General features: G+C 36.7%; 2 protein-coding genes across 3 annotated transcripts in view; both read right to left on the bottom strand.

Moving 5' to 3' along the window:
- ATM (Serine/Threonine-kinase ATM-like protein) overlaps positions 1 to 20,103 on the bottom strand; it is a 47,896-nt gene extending 27,793 nt beyond the window's left edge. The window contains exons 1-26 of one of the 2 annotated variants that reach the window (XM_016324429.3): positions 19,773 to 20,103; positions 18,734 to 18,842; positions 18,477 to 18,620; positions 17,101 to 17,262; positions 16,791 to 16,986; positions 16,538 to 16,694; positions 16,307 to 16,446; positions 16,125 to 16,212; positions 15,286 to 15,389; positions 14,569 to 14,667; positions 13,943 to 13,999; positions 12,861 to 12,945; positions 12,102 to 12,176; positions 8,696 to 8,737; positions 8,550 to 8,620; positions 7,720 to 7,768; positions 6,875 to 6,946; positions 6,340 to 6,495; positions 6,160 to 6,252; positions 5,903 to 6,090; positions 4,648 to 5,245; positions 4,447 to 4,518; positions 4,189 to 4,350; positions 1,634 to 1,756; positions 819 to 946; positions 182 to 338 (exon numbers count right to left, since the gene is read on the bottom strand). In XM_016324429.3, the coding sequence (XP_016179915.1) occupies positions 182 to 338; positions 819 to 946; positions 1,634 to 1,756; positions 4,189 to 4,350; positions 4,447 to 4,518; positions 4,648 to 5,245; positions 5,903 to 6,090; positions 6,160 to 6,252; positions 6,340 to 6,495; positions 6,875 to 6,946; positions 7,720 to 7,768; positions 8,550 to 8,620; positions 8,696 to 8,737; positions 12,102 to 12,176; positions 12,861 to 12,945; positions 13,943 to 13,999; positions 14,569 to 14,667; positions 15,286 to 15,389; positions 16,125 to 16,212; positions 16,307 to 16,446; positions 16,538 to 16,694; positions 16,791 to 16,986; positions 17,101 to 17,262; positions 18,477 to 18,620; positions 18,734 to 18,842; positions 19,773 to 19,850 (3,405 nt within the window). In that variant the 5' untranslated portion in view covers positions 19,851 to 20,103. Of the gene's footprint in view, positions 1 to 181; positions 339 to 818; positions 947 to 1,633; positions 1,757 to 4,188; positions 4,351 to 4,446; positions 4,519 to 4,647; positions 5,246 to 5,902; positions 6,091 to 6,159; positions 6,253 to 6,339; positions 6,496 to 6,874; positions 6,947 to 7,719; positions 7,769 to 8,549; positions 8,621 to 8,695; positions 8,738 to 12,101; positions 12,177 to 12,860; positions 12,946 to 13,942; positions 14,000 to 14,568; positions 14,668 to 15,285; positions 15,390 to 16,124; positions 16,213 to 16,306; positions 16,447 to 16,537; positions 16,695 to 16,790; positions 16,987 to 17,100; positions 17,263 to 18,476; positions 18,621 to 18,733; positions 18,843 to 19,772 lie in introns of those variants that run through there. The other variant, XM_088483844.1, reaches the window with a different exon arrangement.
- A 6,528-nt stretch (positions 20,104 to 26,631) lies between these two features.
- On the bottom strand, positions 26,632 to 27,189 carry LOC148581856 (uncharacterized). Its single transcript, XM_088494111.1, has one exon. The coding sequence runs from the start codon at positions 27,187 to 27,189 to the stop codon at positions 26,632 to 26,634; it is 558 nt and encodes a 185-aa protein (XP_088350237.1).
- Positions 27,190 to 27,769: the final 580 nt, after the last annotated feature.

The following is a 27,769-nucleotide window of genomic DNA, read 5'->3' as shown; positions in this document are numbered from 1 at the left end:
ATAAAGTGTATTGAGCAGAATCAGAAATGGAGGAGGGGAGCATTGCTAAACAAAAAGGAAGTCCCAAACATTATCCATCATACTCGCACCAAAATATCTATATACAAGATTCAGCACCATGTAAGGGGGCTCCTAAAAGGTAAAAAGAAAAGGAAGAAAAGCACAGGAAACAAGTGTATACCTCCAATTCAATCTTGTCGCTATGTAAAGCAATATGCATCAGAGTAATCAAAACAGTTTCCATTAAAGGTTGAGGTTGGGGACCAGCAGCTAGCACCTCATTGGCAGTGACAACTTTTGCTTTAGAGTAAACTATGAAATGAACTCCAAAATTTAAACTGAAAACAAACACGTGATGATAATAAATACAAATATCCTTGTACAAAGATTTTGTAGCAGAAAGAATGGGGAAATAAGATGAAGGTCCAATAAAATGGAAAATGTAAAAGCTTGGCCTTGCTAATATTTTTAACATTAAATTAATCCTTCTCAATAATAAATGCAACCATGTTAATCCCTTGATTGTGCATAATCACAATCAATAAATCAATCCCAATAAGGAAAGCATACTCACAATCACCCAATCAGACAAACAAGGACAAATTTGATGACATTGTACAAAAGATGCTGCAAATAAGTGCTAAAAGTCTACAACAGAGTAGTAACAAACAACTACCACAGTTTCAAGAAATCAATAAGTATGATAATGTAACCCAAGAACCAAGGACTAGCAATAAAACAATCAACACAGAAAAGAATTCAAAAGGAAAGGGAAAATGGGAGGAGCGGGAGACATGTTCATTTAAAGTGAAACCCACCAAATGTCTTGGAAAAGCTCTTCATGACCATCCCAGGTTTGAAAAAGAACACAAATTCTCCTTGACAGGACTAACCGAACTCGAAAATCCGTATCTTTGAGCATCAAAAGCAACGGATCTATCATAGTCTGCCAAAACAGGAAAATAAAATAAGGCATTGATAAGCCTTTGAACCAGAACAGTCATATAAGTCCATTTCAAAAACTATGACAACTACTCCCTCCAGTCCTAAATAATTGCCTATTTTCTTAATTTTACTTGGGCCAAAATTATTCTTAGATTAGGAAATTTACGTCAATATTACTTGACAGTTTCACTAAAAACCTTATTAATGAAGAAGAGAAATCAGAAGAGAGAATAAGTATAAAAAGGAGACTCCTTAAGGGCAACTTTGTACATCCACTTAAATTTATCGGAAGAGAGAAACAAGTATAAAAACCTTATTCAGGTCATTTTCTTAATCCATGAACTTAATTAAAATAGGAGTAAATGAGAGAAAGATATACTAAAATAGATGCAACAAACAAAATTTTGAAAAGTGCAACCAACTTCATAGTTAATAATAAAAGACAAGATATCAGCAACCAAGTAATCCAATCTGCCAGTGTAATATAAACCCCTTTATATAGAGGTCATATGGTACATTTACCACAAACTTTCCCTACACATCGACCAGCCCATTTCTTCAAGTCATATGAATTACCTGGGCGCAATTACCAGGATTTTTTTATTTGTTAGGTTATTTTCCTTATTATGCTTCTAAGACAAAAGCTGTCTCATGAAGGAGTTTTCACAAGATATGTGTCAAAAATCACCTGACCAATTTGAGGACTAAGCGAAATGAGATTGCAGATGCAATGAATCAACTTAACCCGGCCAAACCAATCAAGATTAACTTCTGAAAGTTTATGCACCAAATTTCCTAGCGACATAAAGCACTGCATTAACAAATCAATAGCTACTTAGTATAAGAATATCGGATCCTGATATATAAATCATCACAAAAAGGGATGTTTTAAAAAGAAATGTATGACTACTACACTATTGATAACCTAGCCCTGCCATAAGAATATAAAAGTCGGGAATCTCGCAAGGTATAATAAACTCAATAAGACACAGAAACACAAAACACATCTGCGTACTAGCTTGCAATGTAACGTCATTCCACAACTTCTACACAACATTTAAGAAAAGTACAAACTCAGATTTTCCATGAAATTGCATTGCATTACTTAGAGCGTGTGTGTGTGTGTGAGACAGAGAGAGAGAGATGAGGGATCCACTGACACCAAGTGTAAGGCTAAAATCTTACATTCAATATTCATCATTTGTTTTAGCAAGATCTAATGATTATAACAAAATAAACAAAGAATCAGCTTAATCTCTCATTTTAAAATCCATTTTTCAATTCTTCCCTGATTCATGTAGAAGTAGAAGAAAAAAAGATTCCTTATTTATGTCTTCCATCTCTGCTTTCCAGTAAGGCTAAAATCTTACATTCAATATTCATCATTTGTTTTAGCAAGATCTAATGATTATAACAAAATAAACAAAGAATCAGCTTAATCTAAAAATGTGTTGTGGTCGCTAGTGACTGTTGCGGTGCCTTAAAAAGTGTTGTTAAAAATTAAAATAACGCCTTTTAATTTAAAAATTAAAAGAAAAAAGGGTTACCAAAATATAAAAGAACGTGACTTTAATTTTAACAACACTTGTATAACTAACATAGCCTATATATATATGAATTTAATTTTAATGCATTGTCAGTGTAAAGTAGTTTTACACGTACATCCAATTACGTAATGTCACATCAACAAAAATAACTACCTTTCACATTGACCGTGTGAATGGTCATCTAAAAAAATGAATGTGATTGCCCGACTGTATAAAGCATTTTACACTGTCAGTGCATCAAAATATATATATATATATATATATATATATATATATATATATTATGCTCTTTTTCTCTAGCTCAAGTTTCCAACAATAGTCTACTTTGCCTCAACTATTATTTCCATTCTTGTACAAATAACATTTACCAAAGATCTGATGATATCATTCCAACCTCCATAAATATATGGCCACTCTTCTATATGTGGCAAAGTGCATCATTGTTGACCATGATTTATTTGAAAATTTGCTTTATGTTTCTTTCTTGTCCTTTCCTTTTTTTGTTTTGCAAATTAAGACAACAACAACAACAAAACCATATTCCACTGGGTGGGATCGGCTGCATGGATCAAATGATGCCATTATGCCCTATCATGTATCATGTCTATCATGTATCATGTCTACAGTGAGACTATTGACACGTAGATCTCCTTTAATCACCTCATGTATGGTCTTTTTAGATCTTCTTCTACCATTTTCCACCTGTTCACTTTCCATCTCATCCACTCTCCTAACTGGGTACTTTGCTAATCTTCTTCCCAAATGTCCAAACCACCTAAGACAAGATTCTACCATCTTTTCTACAATAGGCGCTACTCCTACTTTCTCTCTAATATCTTCATTCCTTATTTTGTAGATACACATGTGGCTGCTCATCCATCGAAGTATCCTTATCTCTGCTACACTTAACTTATATTCATGCTCATCCTTTGCCGCCCAACAATTTGTTCCATATAATATAGATGATCTAATAGCAGTGCGATGTTTTAGAGATACTTTTTTTGTCACATATAAAACCAGACGCACTCCGCCACTTTGACCAACCCGCTTGTATCCGATATTTTACTCCTTCCTCAATTTTTTCATTATCCTGTATGATACACCCAGCGTACTTAAAATACTTTACTTGCGATTAGGATGCTTTCTCCAATTTCACTTTTGTATTCTTGTTTCCCCCTCGCCTACCAAACTTACATTCCATATATACCGTCAACACTGCGGCTTATGCTCAAACCATACCTCTCTAAACAATAAGTCTACGATCTATAATTCTACAGTGCCTACAAAGACTTTTAGTTCTTCCTCCCTGATCCTTTTCAGTTCAATAGCTTGTGTAGTTGACTGCTTTAATGTTGTATTGAAAATACCCTTTAAAAAGTGAACAAGAACTAAGAGAGATACATGAGGGTAGAATTGAATAGTTAGTAGGAGAGGAATGAACTAAAAAGTAACCGGTGAAACTGAGAAAAATCAAGAAATAATTGAACAAGAATTTAAATGTTAGAGGAACCAAGAGGTTTTTGGTTTTATCCATTAAATCTTTTTAAAATAAATGGTGAGGATTGAGTGTAAGTTATTATACTTACACTCGGAGTCAATGGATCCCTCTTATATATCATCAATTAATAAATATTATGTAATATTTACTGCATAAAGATCATTCCCTCAATCCAAATTTTCTGGAATTTGAAGATACCTCTTCAGCCTTGGCTCCCACCAGATGTAGGCCACATTTGTCCTTATCAACACCGTCCCAGGAAGATAAGGTAGCCAATAAAGCATGGATAGAAGTCAATATGTCTCCACAAGTGAGCTTAAGTCTAACTTGCTCCTCAAAGATATTATTCATTGCATTGACCTGCAAAATAAAAGTGCAGACACACAGTGAAACAATCAGTGGCAGCTATCCTGTATGAAACAATTATTTACAATACAGACCCCGTCATTTTCATACCAAATCTGGAAACGTTGTGGCCTTGGACCAACGAGGATGTTGACAAAGATGGTACAATATTTTCCCACGCACCTGAGTTTAAAATGGGTTTAAAAAACATAAATATGAAGTAGATATCCATTGAATTAATAAATTCCACAACGTCAATTATATAGTGCCTAAATTTTATAAACCTTGTATTTTATAGCGTTTAAAGTCTACCTTCGGATCACATTCTTTATCCACTAATTTGAAGAGTACATCCCATGTAAGAGCATGAGTAGCAGAGAAGAAATATGAAATAATTAATATCATGCCCATTTTCCACTTCTCTACAGAAGACCACACATCACTGCCTATTTTCTTCTGAACTGCTAAATTATCCATGTCTGTGGAATCATCATTAACATCTAATTCCACATCCACAATTCTACTTTTACTGCTGTCATATAGGCAGGAACTTTGAATACCATCAGTAGCTATATCTTGTGTGACTGTCTGAGACTGAAGGTTAATCACATGCTGAGCATAACCTTCATATAGATCAACAAATGCATTCAATAATCTCTCAACAGATTGGATTACATCACCAAATGGGGCAACTTCCAACAAATTTAGATCCCTCCATTCTTTAAATATTGGAGTGGAGAGAAAACTATGAACAGCAACAGCAAGAGAACTCGTTTCATCACAAGCAGGATCACAAATTAAGCAACTGTAAGACCGTTCATCATGATATTTTTGAATGATTCCAACAGCAATATCAAGCATCTCTTGCAGGCATTTGTATAATTTTGAAAGGAATAAAACATTTATTTTCCTGAAAGAATACAAAAGCACATGTAAGAAAACAAAAACTAGTTGGCAAACTGTCAGCAAATATCAGGCGAAAAATAATTGTCGTGTGAGTGAATGCACATGTGGACAATATGGTATTATTTTAAACCATACAGTTGTTTATTTTGGAATAACTTAGCTGGTTAAAATATTTAAAACATATCGATATGTTCTATGCTAAAATTCTCACATGTCAAATACAGGATATTTGAACTTGCGAACCAACTAAGCTCACAAATTCCTAATGGCACATATTTTGAACACAGCAGGAGCCCTGGCAAAACCACCAGAAATATTATAATCTCAAATTGCTAATGGCTAATATTGTGGCTAACACCTTTTATCAAAATAATATATTGAGGCTGACTCCAAGTCTCTCTGAATTAATACTATCAATTCAGAGCATAACAAGACATTAAATAATACAATGACACAAAGGTATAAAAAATAAGTATATAATAACGTTAGGCTTTTGCCATTTCATTCACCCTAAAATACTGCAAAGGGTAACACCATCAGGAAGGTAAAAAAGACAGCAATAACATGTTCACCGATATACATCCATCATGTATAACATAACACCAGTATCAAAAGTACATTAAAAAAAAGGATTATAAAAAATAAACCAAAGGTGACAAACCTTGTGTAAAAAGAACTGTAAAGAACATTAGACAAGAGAGAACATATCAAGAAAATATCAGGTAACTGCCTCTCATTGCTATCCTCTGTCACAAAAACTCCAAGAATAGCTTTCTCCATCTCGTGCATCAGCTGATCACTTATTTCACGAGGAACACGTACACAGGGAGAACTTTGAAATCGAGAGCCCTGGAAAACTTTTCCTTGTGTTAAAATCATGGAAGATAAAAATTACAAGCTTCTTTAAATGAGACCTACCACATCAACTTTAGAAACTTTGTCGGTTTTTGTGAGAGCTTCCATAGAGCAATCCAAAAAGTCAAGGAGAACTCGGTGTTTAGGATCTTCTAACTAGAATCAAAATCAAAATCAGATTTCAATCTAAGAAAAACCACTAGAACCAAAAACTACCCAGGGGTAGGAGACACTAAGTTGTACCTTATGATAATCATCTAGAGTTTCAGAGGTATTGCAAATGCTGTAAACAAGAGGAAATTCTTTAGAGTATTGAATAAGAGGAATACAACCTGCACAAAGTGCATACATAGCACTAGGCAGCAAAAAGACAATCCGCTCATCCAATGTTGAATATCCCTGCATAACAACAAACAGAAAACTGAAACTAAAGTAGAAGAACATTAGGCACTCCCTGCATTTTTAGGATGTGCCATCCAGCAATATTGCCAACTAATAGAAAAGAAAGAACTCAGAGATATATATTAATTACTGAGCTTAGCACAGATGAGATCTTACATACAATGAGGTGATAGCTTGTGGTGGAAGCTATAACAAAGAGCTTATGGCAGCTGTAACTAACTCAGCTGTCCTATCCTAGCTGGCTCTGCTGTTCTAAGTTCTAACTAACTCCTACTTCTCTATACTTTACTAGCTTACTCTATTACCAACAGATATTACAGAATATATAACAGGAGATTTACAATATTTTGTTCAAAACAATTTAAGGCAAACACACCTTCAAATTAAGATCACTCAAAATTGATCTCAAAAGGTTCTTCCTCAAATGTAAACTATCTCGCAAATCAGCCTGCACAATACGGAGACAATATATTAAATATAAAAGTGGTTCAATGTAGCAAACTTATCATTTTTACCAATGAAAACCTGAAATTCACCCACATGTACAACATATAAAAACCATTGCAAAACTTTGTCTTTATTATGTGCCAATATATATAATGCCATGTAAAGAATAAGGATATACAAGAAGACATAAAAAGGTACAGAATGAAGACTTAAAAGGTTGCTTATATTTCACTTGCATAAATGCTAAGCATATATTGCAAAAATTTATCTTTGTAAGGAAAATAAAATTTAATTTAGACACTGATAATTACAAACAACAAAGATGAGGAATACTCCTAAATCAGTGTGACACTTTCCAATCCCTTAACACATCATTTTAGTGTAACTCTGAGAAATAGCGGTTAGCTTTACACGAGATAGAGGTCCACCAAATCTTATCTCAAATAAGTCCTATGTAATATAAGTTTCCATAAAAAATGAGGTTTTAGTTCCGACCAAAGACCATATCATTACATAGATTCCATGTTGCCATAAAGTTTGACCTCTTTCTTATTTTACAAAACAAGCTAAACTTCAAGAACTGACTGAAATCATCAGCAGTTCTTGTAGAAACAATTATTTTCAAATTAAATTCTGCAAAATAAATTGCATGCTCAAAAACTACAAGGCTTCTCCCATCTTATATAAACATCATTTTAAGATAACGACTAGTCAAACATCAATTATATATATATTATTACATAAAAAATATATGACACTTCACTGTCAACTTACATGAGAATTTTTCTTTGAGAAGTAGCATGAGAAGAAATACAATATGGGTCTGCATTAAAAGTAAATCAAGAGATAATAAGAATTAATGATGCAATAATTATATATCAAGTATGAAAAAAAAAAACCATATTCATAAAAGAACTGAAAAAAAAGGGACAAGAGTGAATGGCTAATTCGGAATACTAGAGAGGCTCACATGACCCATCTTCAATGAAAAGCTTCATATACACTGCTCATTCAACTTCATAAAATTCAACAAAGATGTTCTACCGGATACAAACTTTTTAATGCATAAAACTTGTTTCTTTTTTCACATTTGTCATTGCCACCACAATTGTTTATTTCAATTTCTATCGTCACATTCATAAATATGGGATAGTCTCACACATTATAACAAAGAAATGCTAGTCACAAAACTGTAGCCTTTATGCTGAGTTTCAAATTAGTATCTTGAGCAGAGTAATTACCTAGCTTAAAGAAAAGGACAGTCTGGTGCACAAGTAATTACCTAGCTTACAGTGGGTTTTATTTTTTGTATTTAAGCAATTATTGTATCAATGAGCTCATGGATACTTCTATGATATATTGACCTGGCAACCCAATTTCAGTCAGTGCCACCTTTCTAAATAATCATGAACATAGTATCAGGGAGTTATCTAGAACCACGGTAATATGAGCACCTAAGCTCCAAGTCACTTTTTGGATACATAATGTATCATGTATACTGAATTAACCTACAGCCTTCAATGATAAATCTTTATTTATTCAGTTACAGTCTTAAAACTACAGTTTTCATTTCATCTGATCATTCAACATACAAAGGCACTTACATTGAAGTTGGTCTTTTAAATAACTGAAGATCCCACACATCTTGTGGTACAACGCATGTATTTATCATATCCTGAATAAAAGCATGTGAGATAGAGATTTCTCATGAATTAACAAGAAGCTTGACTCTGTGAAGTCTACAACTCACACTTGATGTTATATAACTAAGCAGCACCAACGCAGCATCGACCTGCATCAATGTGATCATTCAAAATCTAAAATGACAACATACAAAAACTATAACAATGAATTTCCACTTTACTAATAAGAGAACAACATTAAAATAAAGGGTAAGTATACTTTTTGTCCCTAACATTTTCGAAAAGTTTCGAAATACCCTTAACGTTTAATTTGATTCAATTTTATCAGTAACGTTTGAAATGAGTTTTAACTTTACCTTTCATCTTAAATTTTTGTCAATCAATTTTTTTGCGGAAACTATAGAGAGATCAAGCTCATGAGCCATATCATGAAGTTATGAGAAAGAATGATAAAACAGAAGCTGAGACAAGAGACACAAGTAACAAAGAACCAATTTGGTTTTATGCCAGGTATATCCACCACTGAAGCTACATACTTGTTAAGAAGGATGGAGAGGTATCGCAGTAATAAAAAAGATCTATATAAGGAGTTTATTGATTTGGAAAAAGCGTACGATAGGGTGCCAAGAGAAGACTTATGGAAGATTTTAGAAAGGAAATGAGTAAAGATCGCATATATTCGTGCAATTAAAGACATGTATAATGGGACTACAACTAGAGTGAAGACTCAAGGTGGTGTGACAGAAGAATTTCCTATTGGTATAGGATTACACCAGGAATCATCTTTAAGACCATACATTTTCACATTAGTCTTAGAAGTACTCGCAGAGCATATCCAAGAGCCTGTGCTATGGTGCATGCTTTTTGCCAATGATATCGTTCTTACGAGAGAGTCAAGGGAAGACCTAAATAAGAAGTTGGATTTCTTGAGAGAAGCTCTAGAAGTGTATGGTCTGCGAATAAGCCGTAGTCAGGTGGAATATATGGAATGTAAGCTCGGTCGTCGAAGGAAAAACCCTAATACAGAGGTGAAGAATGGAGAAAACACCCTACGAAAAGTTAAAATTTTAAGTATCTTAGATGCATCATACAGGATCATAGAGATATTGAACATGATGTAAATCATAGGATCCAAGCAGGATGGTCAAAATGACGGAGCGCGTCTGGTTTCATATGTAATAAAAAAGTGTCTTCAAAACTTAAAGGTAAAATCTATCGCATTGCTATCAGACCGGTTATGCTTTATGGTACAGAGTGTTCGGCGGCCAAAGGAAGCACGAACATAAGTTAACTATAGTAGAGATGAAGATGTTGAGATGGATGAGTGGTCATCCACAATTGAATAGAATAAGGAACAAAGATATAAGAGAGAGTTAGAGTAACACCTATTGCGAAAAAGATGGTAAAATCGCGTCTCAGGTGGTTTGAACATGTGAGAAAAAGACCGACAGAGCACCCAGTCAAGAGGGTGGATGAGATGGAAGATGGACAAGGGGTAAAAGGCAAAGGAAGACCATCCATGAGGTGTTCAAACGAAATCTACATGTAAACGGTCTCTCTAGACATGATACATGATAGAGCTCAATAGCGTCGTTTGATCCATGTAGCCGACCCCACCTAGTGGGACAATGCTCTGTTGTTCTTGTTTGTATAACTTTAATTAATCACATTATCATTATCAACATCATATCATCCTTCCTTATTTTCCTTATTTCCCATCTCAGCAACCTTTCCACCTTTCCACTTCCATCATCAACATCATCACCCACTATTCCACTACTCATCCCACAACCACCACACCTGCCTCACTCCACCTCCATTATCAATATCATCATCTCATCCTCACCACTGCACCTTGCCGCCACCTCCAATGCGTGTCACAAACTCCCCCCACCTCCATCATCTTCTCATGTCTCTGGCACCACACCCCCCTCATCCTCCCGCCATTGCCACTCACCTCCATCATTCCCACAACAGCAACAACACGCCCATTAAATCCACCTCTCACCCCAGCTGCCCTCTCTCTAACAGTGAGGTGGGGGAGATGCAGAATGATGCAAGGATAAAGATGCAGGTTGAGAATGAGAGGTGGTGGATAAGTGTTGTAGATGTGAAGATGCAACGGGAGTGTGATGATGCAGTGTGTGAATGTTGAGAGACCTGTCTTGAGGTGCAGGGCTCAATGCAGAAGCAGTAGTAAGAGGAAGAAAGATAAGACACATTATGATTTGGAGGGAGGGTGAGGATGATGATGAGGAATGCTCCTTGTAGGGAAACTCATACTCATGAAATGTTATATCCTTTGAAATAAAAACCTGCCATTAGCATCCAAACAATTGACCACTTTGTATGATTGGTTGTATACTAAAAAGGTATTCTAAGAGGAACAAAATGCATATTTATTTTTGTTATATGGTCTTAAATAGGGGTAACAAGCGCACCCAAAAACCTTAAGAGCATAATAATAGGTTTCGTATGAAATAAACACTCAAAGGGGGATGAGAAGCTAAGATTAGAGCGGGTAGCCTATTGCATGCTTATAATAATAAGATTTTATAATCGATTACATGTGCAGTTTTTCTTCATTTTTTGTGCATATACAAGTATTTTTAGTTCATCCGCCATTTCCTGCAACACCATATGCCATTATCCAATGGTGGATTTTCGGCTCTTTACCGTAAGCCGCCATCCGCAATCAAAAGCAATTCTTTTGTGGTGTGATTCTCCTAAAAATCTTCCTAGACAGATGCTAAACTAAAAATGAGAAAAAGAACTTTAACTAAAGTATCCAAAAGTGCCGAGCTTCTTCCTCCATCTCTAACTACTACGCTACCTTTCATCTAGTCTACACAAGTTACTATTGCTTCCGCAGGCCTTTTCAACACATCTCAACTATTTAAGTGAAATTTCACCATTTTGGAATAGTGCTACATCAACTTTTTCCCTCATACTCATTCCTAATCCTTTCATGTCTGGTGTATCCACTCATCCAGGACACCAACTCATCTTTGCATTTATCATTTTTTCTTGTAGGTATTTTCCTTTTTTGGGTGCAATTCTTGGTGTCTTACTGCCCAATAATCAGTATAATACCCTAAAATATGATGAACTCTATAACTAGAGTGGTAAGTTTATCATAGATAACATCTGTGAAATATTGATTACCCAGTTACAGAGATTAGAAATGCAAAATTTACAGGCTGTTTCTAACGGTAGCCAAGGACCTACATTACCCTTGCCAGAAATTAATAGATTCATGAGAAGAGACAGGAAGGGCATGCAATTATGATGTAGCTAGCTAAAGTGATTCATGAGGCTATCAATGGAACAAATATAGGGTGAAATTTTCTTTTGAAAAAAAAATACAGGGTGAAATGAATAAATATGTAATTATGCTGGTCAGCTTGTGTACATAGAGTCAGAATACAGGAGGCAGAGATATTGAAAATATCTACATATAACAAGAACTTCAACCATTAAAATCTTGAGCCAGATTATGTCAACAAAACTTACAAGAGGGCTTATGTTGCTGAAAATTGGCAATGCATGCACTAAAGTACTCCATATTAGTTGCCAACCACTGATGAACTGCAAAAATTCATTTGACCAACTTAATGTATGATTTAGTAAGAAAACGTAAAAGCAACAAAGATAGTGACAAGTGACAACTGTCTACGACAGGCTTAAAAATTATCTTTGATGATAAAAATGTTAGAACTCAGTGATTGCTAAGTAATGTCTCTTTCTTTAATGCTTTAGTACAAACTTTAAATGAAAGGTTATTCAAAACTTTCAATCGGTGAAATTCAGACATGGAAGGTAAATTTCAATACTGTATATTGTTGTCACTTTAATATTCAGTAACTTTTCTCAACATTGCTTGGCTTATTGAATGTTGTAACCCATTCACCAAAATATATCGCCAGATTATTAAATGCACACTGAACACCTACCATTTCTCTTCCAATTTCTCCTCCAGAACTTAAGAATAACAATGAATGAGGAGGATAAGGTATCCTCATAACCAACAAATAAAGGAAAACATAACAGAGGATTGAAGGGCATATTAATCCTCAAGATAAGCAATACTATTTTCACACATGATCATCCATTATCAATGGCAACTATTATTGTCATGTTGAGACTGGGTATTAGAATTTAGAGGCATCAGCGCAGGATAAATCAAAAAGGACCAGTGAGACTGTGTTTTCATGTTTGTGTGTGTGCGCATGCATGAGAGAGAGAGAGAGAGAGAGAGAGAGAGAGAGAGACCTCATTTAATTTAGAAGATGGCACTGATGATATCACCATCATTGAATCTGGAAGAAACAGAACAGATGAAAGTTCCTGCAAACTCCTTCAGAAGCAAGAGGAAAATCAGGGCCCACATATCAACTCCACTAGAACAGAATGACATATCTATTTATAATATATTAAAACAGAGCCCAAGGTAGCCTATAGATGCATTGTTATGAAAGATTACAACTGTCACAAATAACAAATAACAACATAAATATGTGTACACCTAAATGTATATTTCTAATTCTAGAACACCCATTTACATTCATAGTATAACTATTCTAAAGAAATCGAGTTTTTGTTTTTGTGGTCTTATTGTATTTTATTCTTCTTTCCCAAAACAAATGAATGCTCATAGCTTGATCCTGTGCAATTAATACGTTGGTCAAAGATTTTTTAGTATCCATGACCATCGCCAAAATTTACTATGCAAAATAGCCAGATTGAAACGGCGGAAAAAGATCATAATAAAAAAAGGCAAAAAATCCAACAAGCAACAACAGAAACAAATGAATCAGCAAATAGTAGTAGCAAAGAAAAAGTAGAAGACAATCAAATGCAAATTTCATGACGAGCAAACTTTACTCCAAACATTCAAGTGGAGGAAAACAAAACAAACATCACCAACAAGTAGCAACGCTGGAAAAAGGAAGACACCAAAAGCGGAAAAAAAAAATAAGTAGAAAACTATATTGAGCAACTTTAGTTGATTTACTACTTAAGACATTATAACCGTTAACAATTTTAAATGTATTCAGACATGATTAAACCAAAAATTCAATAATACATTATTTATCGCATTATTCAATTAAATTCTTTGTATAAATATACACTATTTTATTTAAATAATATTAGAAAATCTAATAAAGAAAAACTATCATAAGAAAATCATAATTCAAATTCTCTGCGCATCACGCGGATCAAAATCTAGTTTGATATCAAAAAGAAATGAATAAAACTAGAGATTATTATCAAGTAAAAACATGTAAAGAACAACAGGACAATGCCAACTTATTCACATGCATATGATAAGATCAACAAAAAACAAAGCATACCGCAGAGTCCATAACAAACCATCATAGGCACGCTCCACATTGGCACAATTCACAATCCTGCAATATTATCTCAACTTTGTTAAGTGAACAGTGACCATGACCATTCTTTCCTACAGAGATATGGCATGCATAAACAAATATTCAATTTAAATTTCAAACCATTACCAAGATAACTGAGCATTCAAAATAATACATCTTAACCAGTAAATTGTCGAGAATAAATTCTCCCAAAGTATGCGCAAAATTACAACACTTTATATATTAAAATGGGAAGAATATCACCAAGAGCATGGAGATACTCCCAAGCTAATATAACTCTTCATAAATACAGAGGGGTTATATAAAAAATAAAATAGTATAACAAAGGAAACAGCATGATAGAGAAGTTTGTGAATGAGACATGTCATGCTTTCAATCTTGAAAAGTGTATGTTTAAAAAATATATAAAGAAAAGAGAGGGCAATAATGCCAGGAACAATACTGTCCAAACATTTCAATGCAATTCCTTTTGAGTAGGAAAATATAAAACTCTTTGGAATAATGCAAATATGAGGGAGCTAATATTCCACCTGAAACAAATGACTGAAGCAACTATTACTATGTCTACCTTGTGAATCCCGAATTACCTGTCAAAGGTCATCCATATGCCTTCAAACCAGTAGAGAAAAAGATCTTTGGGAATGCAACTATGGTAATTTCGAATAAGAGAACAAAATGCAGCATTCCTGTGGAGCAAATATCCTCCATCAATTACCATCATGATAATTAATTTAAACAGGGACATGGATGGGTGTATTTATCTACATCAGTTATTAATTTTCACTTTCCTTGTGATGATGCCTTTTTTATTCTGTAATCTCTCTTACATTCTATCTGTCTATCCAGCAGGGGGGGAAATCTTGCTTAATTACCTCTGTCATGAAACCGTCTCTTGTAAAATAAGTATAGTAAAAATACATGAATCATTTATATTTAACACGTCTCCTCATACAAGAGCATCTTTTAGGCTTAAAACATGAACAGTGCAGAAAGCCATCTTATGTCATACTAAAATCATTTTCATTATTATTTATTTAAAAGAATGGGGGGCAGCAGGATCAAACTCTAGACCCTTTTAGTCAGAGGCTCTAGTATCATATCATAAAACTTAAGTTGTCATGTAAAAGCTCGTATCTAACAACCTCTATCTACACTTCACATTCTACTAACATATATAAGTTAATAAAAGTATAAATTTACAGAGAATAATTAAATACATAGTCAAACAATCATCATATTCATGTTCTATTTCTTGGGGACAAAATAGAAAATGAGTGCACCCGACAACTATGCTTATAAATTACCATAGCCATTTGCCTTTCATGAGTGCCTCCCTCATAATCCCAGCAGCAGGTTCCCTCTTTACCCGTTTTTCACTAGAAGATTCTCTGGTTGTATTAAGGCAAGCCTGATCAACAAATCGGGTTAGCAAAAAATAAGCAAATTCTTATAGCAAAAAAGACCAAAAAAGAAAATACCACATTTACTAAATCAACTAACATAAAAATGTAATATGCTCAAAATTTATACACAAACACTATATGCAAATTATATATGTCGATAACTCTACATAATACGCAGAAATGTTATCATTCTAAAAACAAGAAAGATCATGGTAACAAATATTCAAGAACATTGTGGCAAGAAAAACATAAATGTTACCAAGGAGAAAAGAGGGCAAGTTTAACTGATGAAAATAAAACAACCACCAAAATAGAAATAGAAATATAAATAATAACAGGAAAAAGACAGCAACACTGTTCAGCTTCTCCACAAATAAAAATGAATATCAACCACAAAATAAAATATGGAGGTTTAAAAAAAAAAGCACCAGAGAACTCCACAAGGACAATACCATCCCAAAAAATGTCATTTAACATATAGGGTGCCTTCTTCAATCAAACACAGAAGCACTGCTACTAAAAGACACAATGCTAGAATACTATGGCCTCATCTTTATTGAAACATCTAGAACAAAGGACAAGAAACTGCTCCACAGCAAACCCAGTATTCATTAACCACACTAGACACACTCAAGAAAAGAAAGCATAATTAAAACAGCTGTGTTTTATCTTACTAATTATATCAGATAAAAAATAATTTGCAGAGTGTGGGTAACGATGACTGAGTTTACAGTAACTACCCGATAAAATATAACTGCAGCAAGTTCCACCAAGCCACAATGTGAACTAGTCAAAGCTCCAAGTTTATCATCTTTATTTCCATCTCCCCTGGTCAGAAAGCTCATTGTGATCATTGGTGGGTACCAGAAAAACCAGGCATCAAATATACAAGATATGAACATCAGAATTTGGAAACACTCACCTAGGCATTGAAGTACAAGACATGCTACCCTGATCAAGATCCTTACAAATCACATCCAAAAGTTGTTCCACCAGTAAACAACTATCAGCAGCACCCCTCATCAAATTTAATTGTATCCTTGAATACAATATAAGTGAATCCTGTAACAGACATTGGGTTTAAAAAATAAAAAATAAAAACAATTTATAAGTTTAATGCGGTATTTTGCATTTAAATACAATGATAAGATACCTTAAGCACTCGATCATGTGTTGTCAGCCAACAGCGAAACACGAACTGCTGTATAGCATTATGAATCTCTAACAACTGACAGCCCAAATTTGGGCCATCATTTAACAAATATGTATTAATACACTCAACAAGCTTGCGTGATATCTTTCCCTCTTCCCTAAAGAAAGAAACCAAGATAAGACATTGTATCCAGATGAACAGAAAATAATAGTAGAGACAGAGTTACAATAAAATGGAAGCAACTTAAGAGTACCTGATCAACAAACAGATCCTAACAAATCCCTTAACAAGGTCTTCTCTTATACTATCAGGATAGTCTCCAGGAGGATTTTCCAAAAGAGAATGAAGCGTCAATATATAGCGGAAGACCTCCTCCTTGGAAGTATAATGACTAATATTTTTCACATTCAAGCTTGCTTCAACCTTCTCAATGTACAGAAACACCAAGTCTTGCCAAAAAAAAAAACAAAGAAAGAAAACAAACAATAAATGAATATAGAAGATTAAAATGATCATGTTGACAAGATGCAAAGATAACGCATGCCTCAATTACAGAAACTTACTGCAGTAAATCCGTTTCTTCATTTGAAGACTATAATCGCCAACTGCCAGAAGATGTCGAAGGATAATTCCATACTCTGACTGGAAGCTTGGAACATTACTCAGGACTTCCCAAACATGGTTAAAAAGTGGTTTAACCACAGATGACAATGGCAGAGTTTTTCCTAAAAACAGAGGAAAACAAGTAACTAAGGAGATGGAAACCTGGAAGGTGCTTCAAATATAAAATTTTTAAGATAGATTTACCATAATGGTAGCAATAGATATTAAGAAAACAATTAAAAAACAATAGACCATCAAAAGTATCAACACTCATTAAATGAGAAATCATACACAGATTTTCTTTTTTATAAACTAGAAAACAAAGGACCAGATTGAGTAAATGCACCTTTTAAATGAGCAACCATAGTCCAACGATAAGGCAGTAATCAAATTCTTACCAGAAGAATACTACACAACGAATCCTTAAAAATGATTAATTTTAGACTTCAACAAATCTATGCATTAAAAGAAACCACAATATTGTACAACGAGGAGAATAGTAAAAACGCAACAAAGATTTCTTGAGTTCTTGCAATCTTGCATTTTACATTGTTTTGAGGGATATCTTTGGCCAGCATTAAATGCAGAGAAATTTCCTAGTCCTTTTATTTTGGAGTGAAAAAATTTCTTAGAAGCAATGATGACTCTCTTAGGGGTAGTCTTCCACTCGTTACAACCTTAAATATCACCAGAAAATAGTTTTTGACACCCCTACTATATTTAGACTTTTGAAGATAATATGAAGTTTTGGACACTCTCATTATCAACATTGCTACTTTTTTCCCCACATCTTCATTTCATGTTCTGAAACTCCGAAGATAATGGTAGAGGTATTTAAAACCAATAGCCAACAAAGTTAAGGTGTATAGAAACAGATGGAAAAAGCCAGCTTCTAAGAGGCTCATTGATCAAAGCATGACGACTTTACAAAATTAGTTCCCACTAAAAACCATCTCAAGGGATGGAAGTGAAAAATATAAAACAGCGAAGCAATATAATATAAGCAAGTTTTAGGAAAAGGCAGTATAAATTTACTCAATGTCTTAAATCTTTAAAAAACAATGATGAATAAAATTAAATTTGAGAGAGAGAGAGAGAGAGAGAGAGAGGATCTCATAAGGTGGTTATGATTTGAAGTTTACTTATACTAATAGCTCGTTAGTATATAAAAATGGATCTCTTACAAACTCTAAATCCTAATATATATAAAAATGGATCTCTTACAATTGCCTTGTTTATTTGTTCTTCTTTGAGAGTTTACCTGTCTTCTAGCCACACTAGGTTCTCATCAAAGGGGGAGGGGAATTAAGCTTGTTACCAACTAAACTAAACTGACCTGAATATTTTGCTTCTTCAGCTCGTTGTACAACAACTCTAAGAGTCTTTGCATATATTATCTTTGGATTTCTCCGCTTACTTGACGATATTTCCGATGATGCACATTGAATAAGTAAAGATATGAGAAAGGGCCATGTTTCAGCTGCCAATATAAAATTTAAAAAAATAAAAAGAAGAATTCCATAAGTAAGATTACAACTTAGATCCAATAATATTATATGTATAGCATCAAAATGCAAGTAATAATGAACTTACAGTGAGGAACTTCATCAGGTCTAAGTTTTGTAGTATTCAATCCAATAAATTTGCAGAAGTTATATGATCTTTCCCCTTCTAACCAAGTATTTAACAACTTGATCCCTTCCTGATAATGTTTGACACAACAACACTCATGATAAATCCAAGTAAATAATGAATCATTCTTGGAGAATGTGCACATAAAAAGAAATCCAATGGTGAATATAGTGTAGCTGGATCAATTTCAAAACACAGCATGATATCGTAAAATGAATAAATGAAATGTATCACAATTTCTATCCAGACAAAACAGGCTGCTAGTTATCCCTGAATTTACTGATTTCAGTCAGCAACCAGGAACAAAGAACATCAAATCATTGCACACGTGTATTATTAATATAAGTCATTCAGTCCAGAGTATCAGACTTTTTTTACCAGTTGAACAGAACATGAGAGGCAAAACATAAATAAATATAACTTTTAATTTAATGATCCAACACTACTCTGCTCCAAATGTTCGTTTCTCTTTTTCTTAGGTTGACAACACAAACAATAATTCCAAAAAGTAAAAAAGGATGATATTCACTCGGAACTCAATACTCAGAGTTTTTATATACATTATTGTTTCTCATTTAACTCAATACTCACATTCTTTTATAGGCATTATTGTTTCTCACGTTAACTATAGTTTTAAAAAATAGCTGAACTGTTGAACTCTAAATCAACCAGCGAATCACTCTTTTAGTTTACTCTAACTAGCATATAAGGATTCTCGTGATCTCATCATAGCATCAAAGTTGCTTACTCCGGTTCAATTTACTATAAGCTTGTCAAAATCCATTGCAGTCAAAGCAACATTAATCTAAACACTAAACTCATCGCCTCATGCACAACATTAACAGCAAACACACTAACTTCCTTCTTTTTCTTTTAGTTTCTGTTTTCTATTTTTAATCCAAATCAGATTCCAGACATTTCTTCAAACACAAAAATTTCACCAAATGATGTGCTTCGAACAGCGATTAAAAGAGGTTTGATAAAAAAGAAATCAAGTTACTTCGCGAGCTTTGGCTTTATCGGAAGTGAGCTTGAACACAATTTCTTGAACATCTCTGGAAGTGACGATTGTCGCCATTGTCGCGGAGCACTGTGAAGGTTTAATGGAGTGCTCATGCAGAGAATCGAAGCTGATCGAAGAGGTTTTCGCAGTGAAATGGGGAAGCTAGGGTTTCGGAACTGGGAGAGGAGGGTTTAATGTTTTGTTTTTATGGCGGGAAAGCGAACGGTTTTAGCGTTTTTGTCTCCGAAGAAGCAAGTGAATTCTGAACATAAGATGACGGAAACTTGGAAATGCATAATTTTGGCAGCGTTTATGCTAAATTCGCCCTGAAGTAAAAATAAGTCAGAGAGCGTGATTATAAATTTAGAACTCTTTCCTAGTTTCCTTCCTTACTTTCGATTTTTTTTTTTAATCGTACAGTATTTTTATTTTTTCATATATTTTTTTAAAATTAATTTTAATATACTATCAGTGTAAAATAATTTTACATAAAGCATACAGGAGAGGACCACACATATCCCGCAAATCCATCTCATTCAAGTAGCGAGTTGACTTCGGTCTTCCTTTTGTCGCACGCCTGAATGTCCAATTCGTGATTACCTTCGCTCCTTTATATCTAACCCACGTAGATAAGTCACCCATCGGAACAAACTCGTCTCTGTAGACCTTGCAAATTTCAGACATTTTGCACATGTCATACACATATACTTGTCAATTAAGACGATAGTTTAACATGCACGGACGTGCCGACATAGGAGTTGCTCAACCTGGAAATGACCACAATCGCAATGTCGTTGCGCAAGGTTAACATTGTAAATGGAACCATCTTACATTTTGCGAACCTCAAACATCTCATTGCGCCTGTCGAACCGATTGACCACAATGTTTCCTGCACGTCGAAAACTTTCTTCAACTCTTTTGGTGGCAAATTTTGAATATGTGAATCCGTTGCGGACACGCTCATGAGTTTCGGCGCTCTTCCGAGTAAACAATTCGTTTAGCCGATAGAAAGTAGACCTAACAATGGCAGTCACAGAAAGGTTGCGTGCACCCTTCAAGACAGAATTTATGCACTCTATCAAGTTTATCGTCATATGTCCCCAACAATGACCTCCGTCGAATGCCAACACTCATCTCTGAACACCAATTTCATCGCACTATTGAGTATATGTCTCACCCCACTCTTTAAGTCGTTGGTAGTTTTTGTCCACTAGAATAGCATGTTAAACAAACCATGTAATTATAAGCATAAACCACAAAATTACTATGAATATGACCATAACATCGAATTCAAATACATGTGTTAACCACGAATTTATGCAAATACGAAGCCTTGAACCTCCTTAAGAAATTGGGTCTGATGTGCCCCATGCAAATTCCGGAAAATGCATGGGTTCGAGATCCTGAGTCCGCATAAAAGACAGAATACCAAAGGGGTGCTGGCTTACAATCGCATCCGTTTCATTATGCACTGCCGAATTGCCTGCCAAGTTTTCGTCATCGACTTCATAGTTGCCTTCGAACTCCTCTTCACTGTCGTTGTTATATTATTCCCAATCTATATCCCCAAGCTCATCAACATTGACTTCGTCGCCAACCGCGTTCAGTCCCGTATGCTGTTCAAACTCAACATACAGCTCTATCATCGGCACATGAAAATCGGGTTTGTTGATAAATATAGAACATCTACTGCATACATGTGTCGTTAGTGATGGACATTAGTTGAATCTGTATCAACCCACCAAATACTTGTATATGATTTCTGTACAAAATGTTGCTCACCATATTCGAAATGTGACTTTGTATGTTCTCACAATTCACAAAGACTATTTTACAACTCTACAAATCTCATGGTGCATGGAATAGCAAATGAAAAGGGACATTCACAAACAAAAGTCACTCCTTCGTGTGTGTTTGGTATAATCTCACCATTATAATACACTCTCAAATTTACAATACCTTCCATAACCTCAACTTCACCTAACTCGATTTTTTTGACACAACTAATTGCCAAAAAAACTCACAACTATGACATATATGCAAGAAAGAGCAATAGGAATAAAAGTGAAGTGAGGAACTTCGGATGAATCATATTTCGTATTTACAGGCAAGGTTCTCGATTAAAATATTTTTTTCTACACAAAACGCAACCTGCGTTTTGAAGCTTTCGAAAAAAAAGATTCTAATAAGTTAAAAACGCAAGCTACGTTTTGGAGTTTCTAAAAAATTTAAATATTGTCCATCCATAAATGCAGGCTACGTTTGGGTCAAAAAGAAATAAAAAAAATTGAAAAATCTAAAAAGATTAAAACACGGGCTACATTGATTATTTTGATAAACATAAAAAGATAAAAAAACAAATAAAAAGGGTAAAACGTAAATTACGATTTAGACTGACACCATAACATCAAAAATTTTTTAACACACATCTATTTTATTGCACTAGACCATAATTTTTTCATATGGAAAAAAATGAGCCCATAAACTGCTACAATAAATAAAGAGAATAAAATAATAAATCGCAATATGAAATTGAGTTTCCTGAAGAAGGCAGGGTCAAAAATTTATTAAGTAAGACATCTTTAGTCAGATCTCTCTATACAATGTGAAATTACTCCCTATCACTTTTTGCTTGTCTCTTTTTTTCTCTACAATATAAGTGATTATATAATGTAATATTAAAAATTTTATGATAAAAATTTAAAATTAAATTTTTGTTAATTTAAATAAAAACTTTATTCTAAGAGAAATAAAAAAAATAAAAAATTCATATAAATTCAAAATATATATAATTATTTTAAAGTTTATCTAATAATTTAAATTTTTAATACAAATTATAAAACTTTTTAATTTAAGATTGAGGGATGAATTTTTTTTGACGATCAGATGATTTAAATAAGTTTTTGTTTTGATTAAATAATCAAAAGCAAAAGCTTTTAATTTTTAAAGATCATAATTAAAAATAAAAGAAATTAGTGAAACAAAAATAAAAAATTGTGTATTTACAATTATCAAATTTTTTTTGAAATATTTGATGAATATTCTTATAAATATCTAGAGTTATCTTTTAACTATAAGGTGACAGAAATGGGCAAAAAACCATATTGAGTCAAAGCCAGAATCTTGTAACCAAAATGCGCCAAATCCAATTTCGTTTCAGCAATGAGCCAAAGTGTATTTTAATATAATTCGAACCAAGCTGGTTCGAATTGCACTCCTTCATAATTCGAACCAACATGGTTCGATTTAGTGTTGAACGTTTTTGAATAATTCGAACCAATAAGGTTCGAACTTCTCTCATACATAATTCGAACCAGGGTGGTTCGAATTATGCTTTGAACTCGATTCCATGTAATTCGAACCAGGCTGGTTCGAATTACTCCTAGTGCACTCCTTCATAATTCGAACCAGGCTGGTTCGAATTAGGTGTGATTCGACTATATAAGGAGTTCGAATCACCCTCATTCGAACCATTCTCCCTCCCCCCTACCCCACAAAATCTCAGAGAAAACGACCCAGATTCTCTCCGAGGAAGACCTGAACGGACTACTCTGCTGATGGGGGACGATCCGGCACGGTTATATCGGTTGGACGGAGTCGCTCATATAGCCGGGGTCATCAACGACGAGGTTAGTACGGAAATATTTTTGATTCAAGCGTTAGTTGTGCCTTAGTAGTTTTGTATCTTGGTTAGACGGTACTTTATGTTAGTGGTTTATGTAGGTGGTTTAGGTGAGGGGATTATGTAGGTGGTTTATGATAGTGGTTTAAGCTAGCGGTATAAGTTAGTGGTTTATGTTAGTGGTTTAGGGTGGTGGTTTAGGGTAGTGGTTTTTGTTAGTGGTTTAAGTCAGTGGTTTTTGGTAGTGGTTTATGTTGGTGGTTTATGTTAGCGGTTTTTGTTAGCGGTTTTTGCAAGCGGTTTTTATATGTGGTTTAGGGTAGTTGTTTAATGCTAGGTGGTTTAAGTAAGCCGGTTTATTGAATTTGTTTCTTGTTAATGGCTCTCGTTAATTGTGGTATATGCTAGCGGTTTAGTTGTGTGGTTTAGGGTTTGTTTTCCAGTTAGTTATCTTTCATGTAATGTTATGCTGTTTAATTTAGCAAAATGGTTAATGTAAACCGGTTTATGTAAACCGTTTTAGTAAACCCGTTTATGTAAACCGGTTTACTGTAAACCGATTTATGTGAACCGGTTTACTGTAAAACCTGTGTAGTTATATATCTCAGTATGCGGTTCTTTTCATGCGCAGCCCGAGCGATGCATTAGGAGCATGAGGCGGCAACAGGGCATGCGTCTTGATGACAGATACGTTCCATACTTGCAGATGGCAGGGCTATACCATCTTGCAAGGCTGAACGACCGGTGGTTCCGGGTAGACGAGGCGCTCGTTAGTGCATTCGTGGAGAGATGGCGTCCCGAGACGCACACTTTTCATATGCCGTTCGGAGAGTGCACGATCACACTCCAGGACGTGGCATACCAGCTGGGTTTGCCAGTCGATGGCCGTTACGTGAGCGGGTGCCTGTCAGAGTTCCATATATACATCGATGGCGGCCGTCCACCCTGGGTCTGGTTCCAGGAGTTGCTAGGAGTTATACCTCCTCCCAGTCAGGTTCAGAAGTACGCAGTGAACTGCAGCTGGTTTCAGGAGACCTTTGGTGAGTGCCCTGAGGATGCAGATGATGACACTGTTCGCCGATATGTCCGTGCGTACATCATGATGTTGCTGGGCACGCAGCTGTTTGCGGACAAGTCTGGCAACCGGATTCACATTAGATGGCTTCCATATGTAGCGAGGCTGGAGGAGCTGGGTACGTACAGCTGGGGTTCGGCAGCACTGGCCTGGTTGTACCGGTGCATGTGCAGAGTGGCAAACAGACATGTTGTGAAGTTAGCGGGCCCGCTTCAGCTACTGCAGTCTTGGATCTTTTGGCGGTTTTCTCAGTTTAGGCCTGCAGGATATGAGACTTTCAGCTGGCCGTTGGCGTCGAGGTACTATACTGGGCCTATTCTTTTTCAATATAACTTACAGAATTGCGTGTATGTTAATACTCTATTGCATAATGTAAACACAGATATTAGTATATGTAACTCATGTGTATGGTGCAGATGGACAGGTTACAACCCTTCCGGTAACGAGAAGGGTCCGAGAGTGCAGACGTGGAGGCTTAGGATAGACCGGTTACAGTCCAGGGAGGTTAGTATTCTAATTAATAACTGATGCTCTTTTAGTTAAATATTTTACACTTGGGTCGTACAGTTGCCCTGATAAGGGTGGGTTCGTTCTGCAGTTTATATGGATGCCGTACAGTAGCCTCGACGTACTTCAGGTGTTGCATCCGGAGGTTTTGGAGCCTCGGCACATGGCGGTGTGGCGCTCTGTGACCGCGCTGATCTACTTTGCTGTCATAGAGTGGCATCAGATAGATCGTGTTCTTCCTCAGTTTGGAGGGGTACAGGCCCCTCCGCGTCCCGCCTTGAACATCGACTTTCTGATGTCCAAGGACGGGAGAGGCGGCGATCGATGGTTCCCCTCTTCCATGCGGAAGTGGCATGCATACTGGGACGCTCGTCAGGACAGTGTATTGAGGTTCGACGTTGTTGCCGACCCTGGACCGTCTCATCAGTTCCTTCAGTGGTGGAGTCAGCATGGGAAGAGGTTCTTGGCCCCGGACACTCAGCTGGGGGATCCGAGATCAGTTCCTATACCAGTTGAGTCCTCACAGCGGGGTCCGGGGCGAGTGCCTGACATGGATCCTCCGGATGACGTGCCTGACAGGCGCAGGGTTGAGAGGAGGATGGGTGTAGGGACACGGAGGAGCCAGCGTCAGTGGAGGTGGCCGAATCATAGGGCGAGGAGGGGTGCTGACCATGTGGACGACGATGACGACCAGCTTGGCCACGTTGGAGGAGGCACACACGATGGAGGTACTAGTACACACGATGGCGGTCATGGAGGTGAGTGGTATGGCACAGGGCTCGGTGACGGGGCTGACACTGGTGACGCTGGACCTGGATCGGGCCCTCTTGGAGATTACTTCGTTGGTGTGCCAGCGGATGATCAGGCTGAGCAGAGTGGTACACCTTGGCGCATATCAGGATCACAGTGGGCAGACTTTGTTGGGTCAGACTCGCTTGTTGGGGACTTCGGGAGTCCACGCTTCCTAGATGAGATCACCGCCATCATGCAGGGTGACGTGACCCCCCGCAGAGCTGGCCAGACCTCAGGGATCCAGGTCCCCTTAGATGTTGATCTGAACGAGCCTCCATCCTCATCCGCTGGTCAGCAGTTTCGTCTTGGAGGTACCCCTACATCCGCCTTCACCGCTGCATCAGAGTCTATCGCAGGATCGTCGGCAGCCCCGTTGCGTGTTGCGCCACCAGTACAGCCTGCTCCGCAGGAGGAGGAGGATGAGATAGAGGATGAGGAGTCGCTTGTGCGTCGAGGTCAGAGGGCACGGGTAGCACGTCGCTGTGGTACTGGTTCGCATCTGTTTAGATGAGTCACATTTCATGTATTTTGTTTCCTCTATTTCAGTCATGTATGATAGTTAGGTGTACTTTTCTTGTTATGTAGTGCTCTGTTTATGTATGTTATTCGTAACTTGTGTTCGGGGACGTTGACTATTTGTATTAAATGATACATGACAAGGTATAATGATTTCGTTTAGTTATTAAAATGAGGATCAACGAGTCCTGTAGCATTACTTGTAATGAAAGACAACATATTCATTACTACTCGCAAATACCAAAGTACAATGCATTAATCTCAACAAGTTACATACGTGGTCAAGCAATGCATCTAACAAGACAACTTAAATGTAGATAACACTAAGAATAACATAATGGAAGCTAATTTCGCCCTGTCTGAGACGATCCTACTACCTGTGGGCATCTACGTCTAGTGTGTCCGGGTTGGCGACAAAGGCCACACCGTTTTGGCCTGTTTGGATCTGCCTCATCCATATTTGTCCGTATCCTTGTGGATCTAGGCCTCCCCTCTCTCGCACGCCTTCTGTTTGGGTCCGGAATCACGGTGGGCCCATCGTAGGGTTGCCAGAAGCCCTCCGGGATTGGAGGTGTGAATCCCATCCGATAGACATTGAACACCGAGCTAATCTGATAGACGCTATGAACATAGGAGCTCCAGCTCACACGTGCGTAGGCACAGCATGCAAGTGCGTGCTGACACGGGAAATGAAGCGCCTGAAAGTACCCACAGTCACATGTCCGGGAGGCAAGCGATACTCGGTAAGTACCCAATGAGAAAGTACCAGTCGGAGTGGTCTCCGCTACGGTGAACTCGGAGTTATCACAGTCATACAACGTCACCGTGAAGCACCTGGCCGTCTTCAAGTTGGCCTCAATACACTTCACCAAATGCTGACTGAACTGCTGTCCGGTGCCCATCTGGGCCTCAGCCTCTCGCCCCTTGCGAACAAAGAGTTCGGCCAGCCTACCATATGTTGCCTTCACCAGGGATGATACAGGAAGATTTCTTACACCCTTGAGGATTGAGTTCACACACTCGGAGATATTCGTCGTCATGTGACCGAATCTCCTCCCCTCATCGCGATGCTGCGTCCACAAGGAGTAATCAATACGGTTCGCCCACTCACACATCGCCGGGTCTTCAGACCGCAGTATATCAAACCAGTAATCAAACTCAACCTCAGTCTTCGCGTACGCTGCATTCACGAGAAGCCTCCTAGCGTCTTTGCCCTTGAAGGTAAGGGCGAAATTAGCCGCTACGTGTCGTATGCAGAATGCACGGTACGCAGATGGCGGTAACCAACCTCCGTCCGGGGCCTCAAGCGCAGACTTGATGCCGTTGTGCCTATCCGATATAACCAGCAGCCCGGGCTGCGGGGTCACGTGCTGCCGAAGGTGCGAGAGAAAGAATGTCCAGGACTCCGCATTCTCACCCTCTACTAGTGCGAATGCGACAGGTAGAATGTTGGAGTTCCCGTCCTGTGCAATCGCAATGAGC

This window comes from Arachis ipaensis, chromosome B10, assembly GCF_059453495.1.
Source record: "Arachis ipaensis isolate K30076 ecotype BB chromosome B10, ASM5945349v1, whole genome shotgun sequence".
Classification (NCBI taxonomy): domain Eukaryota; kingdom Viridiplantae; phylum Streptophyta; class Magnoliopsida; order Fabales; family Fabaceae; genus Arachis; species Arachis ipaensis.
Note: the sequence above shows the minus strand (reverse complement) of the source record. Positions and strands in the feature narration are given on the sequence as shown.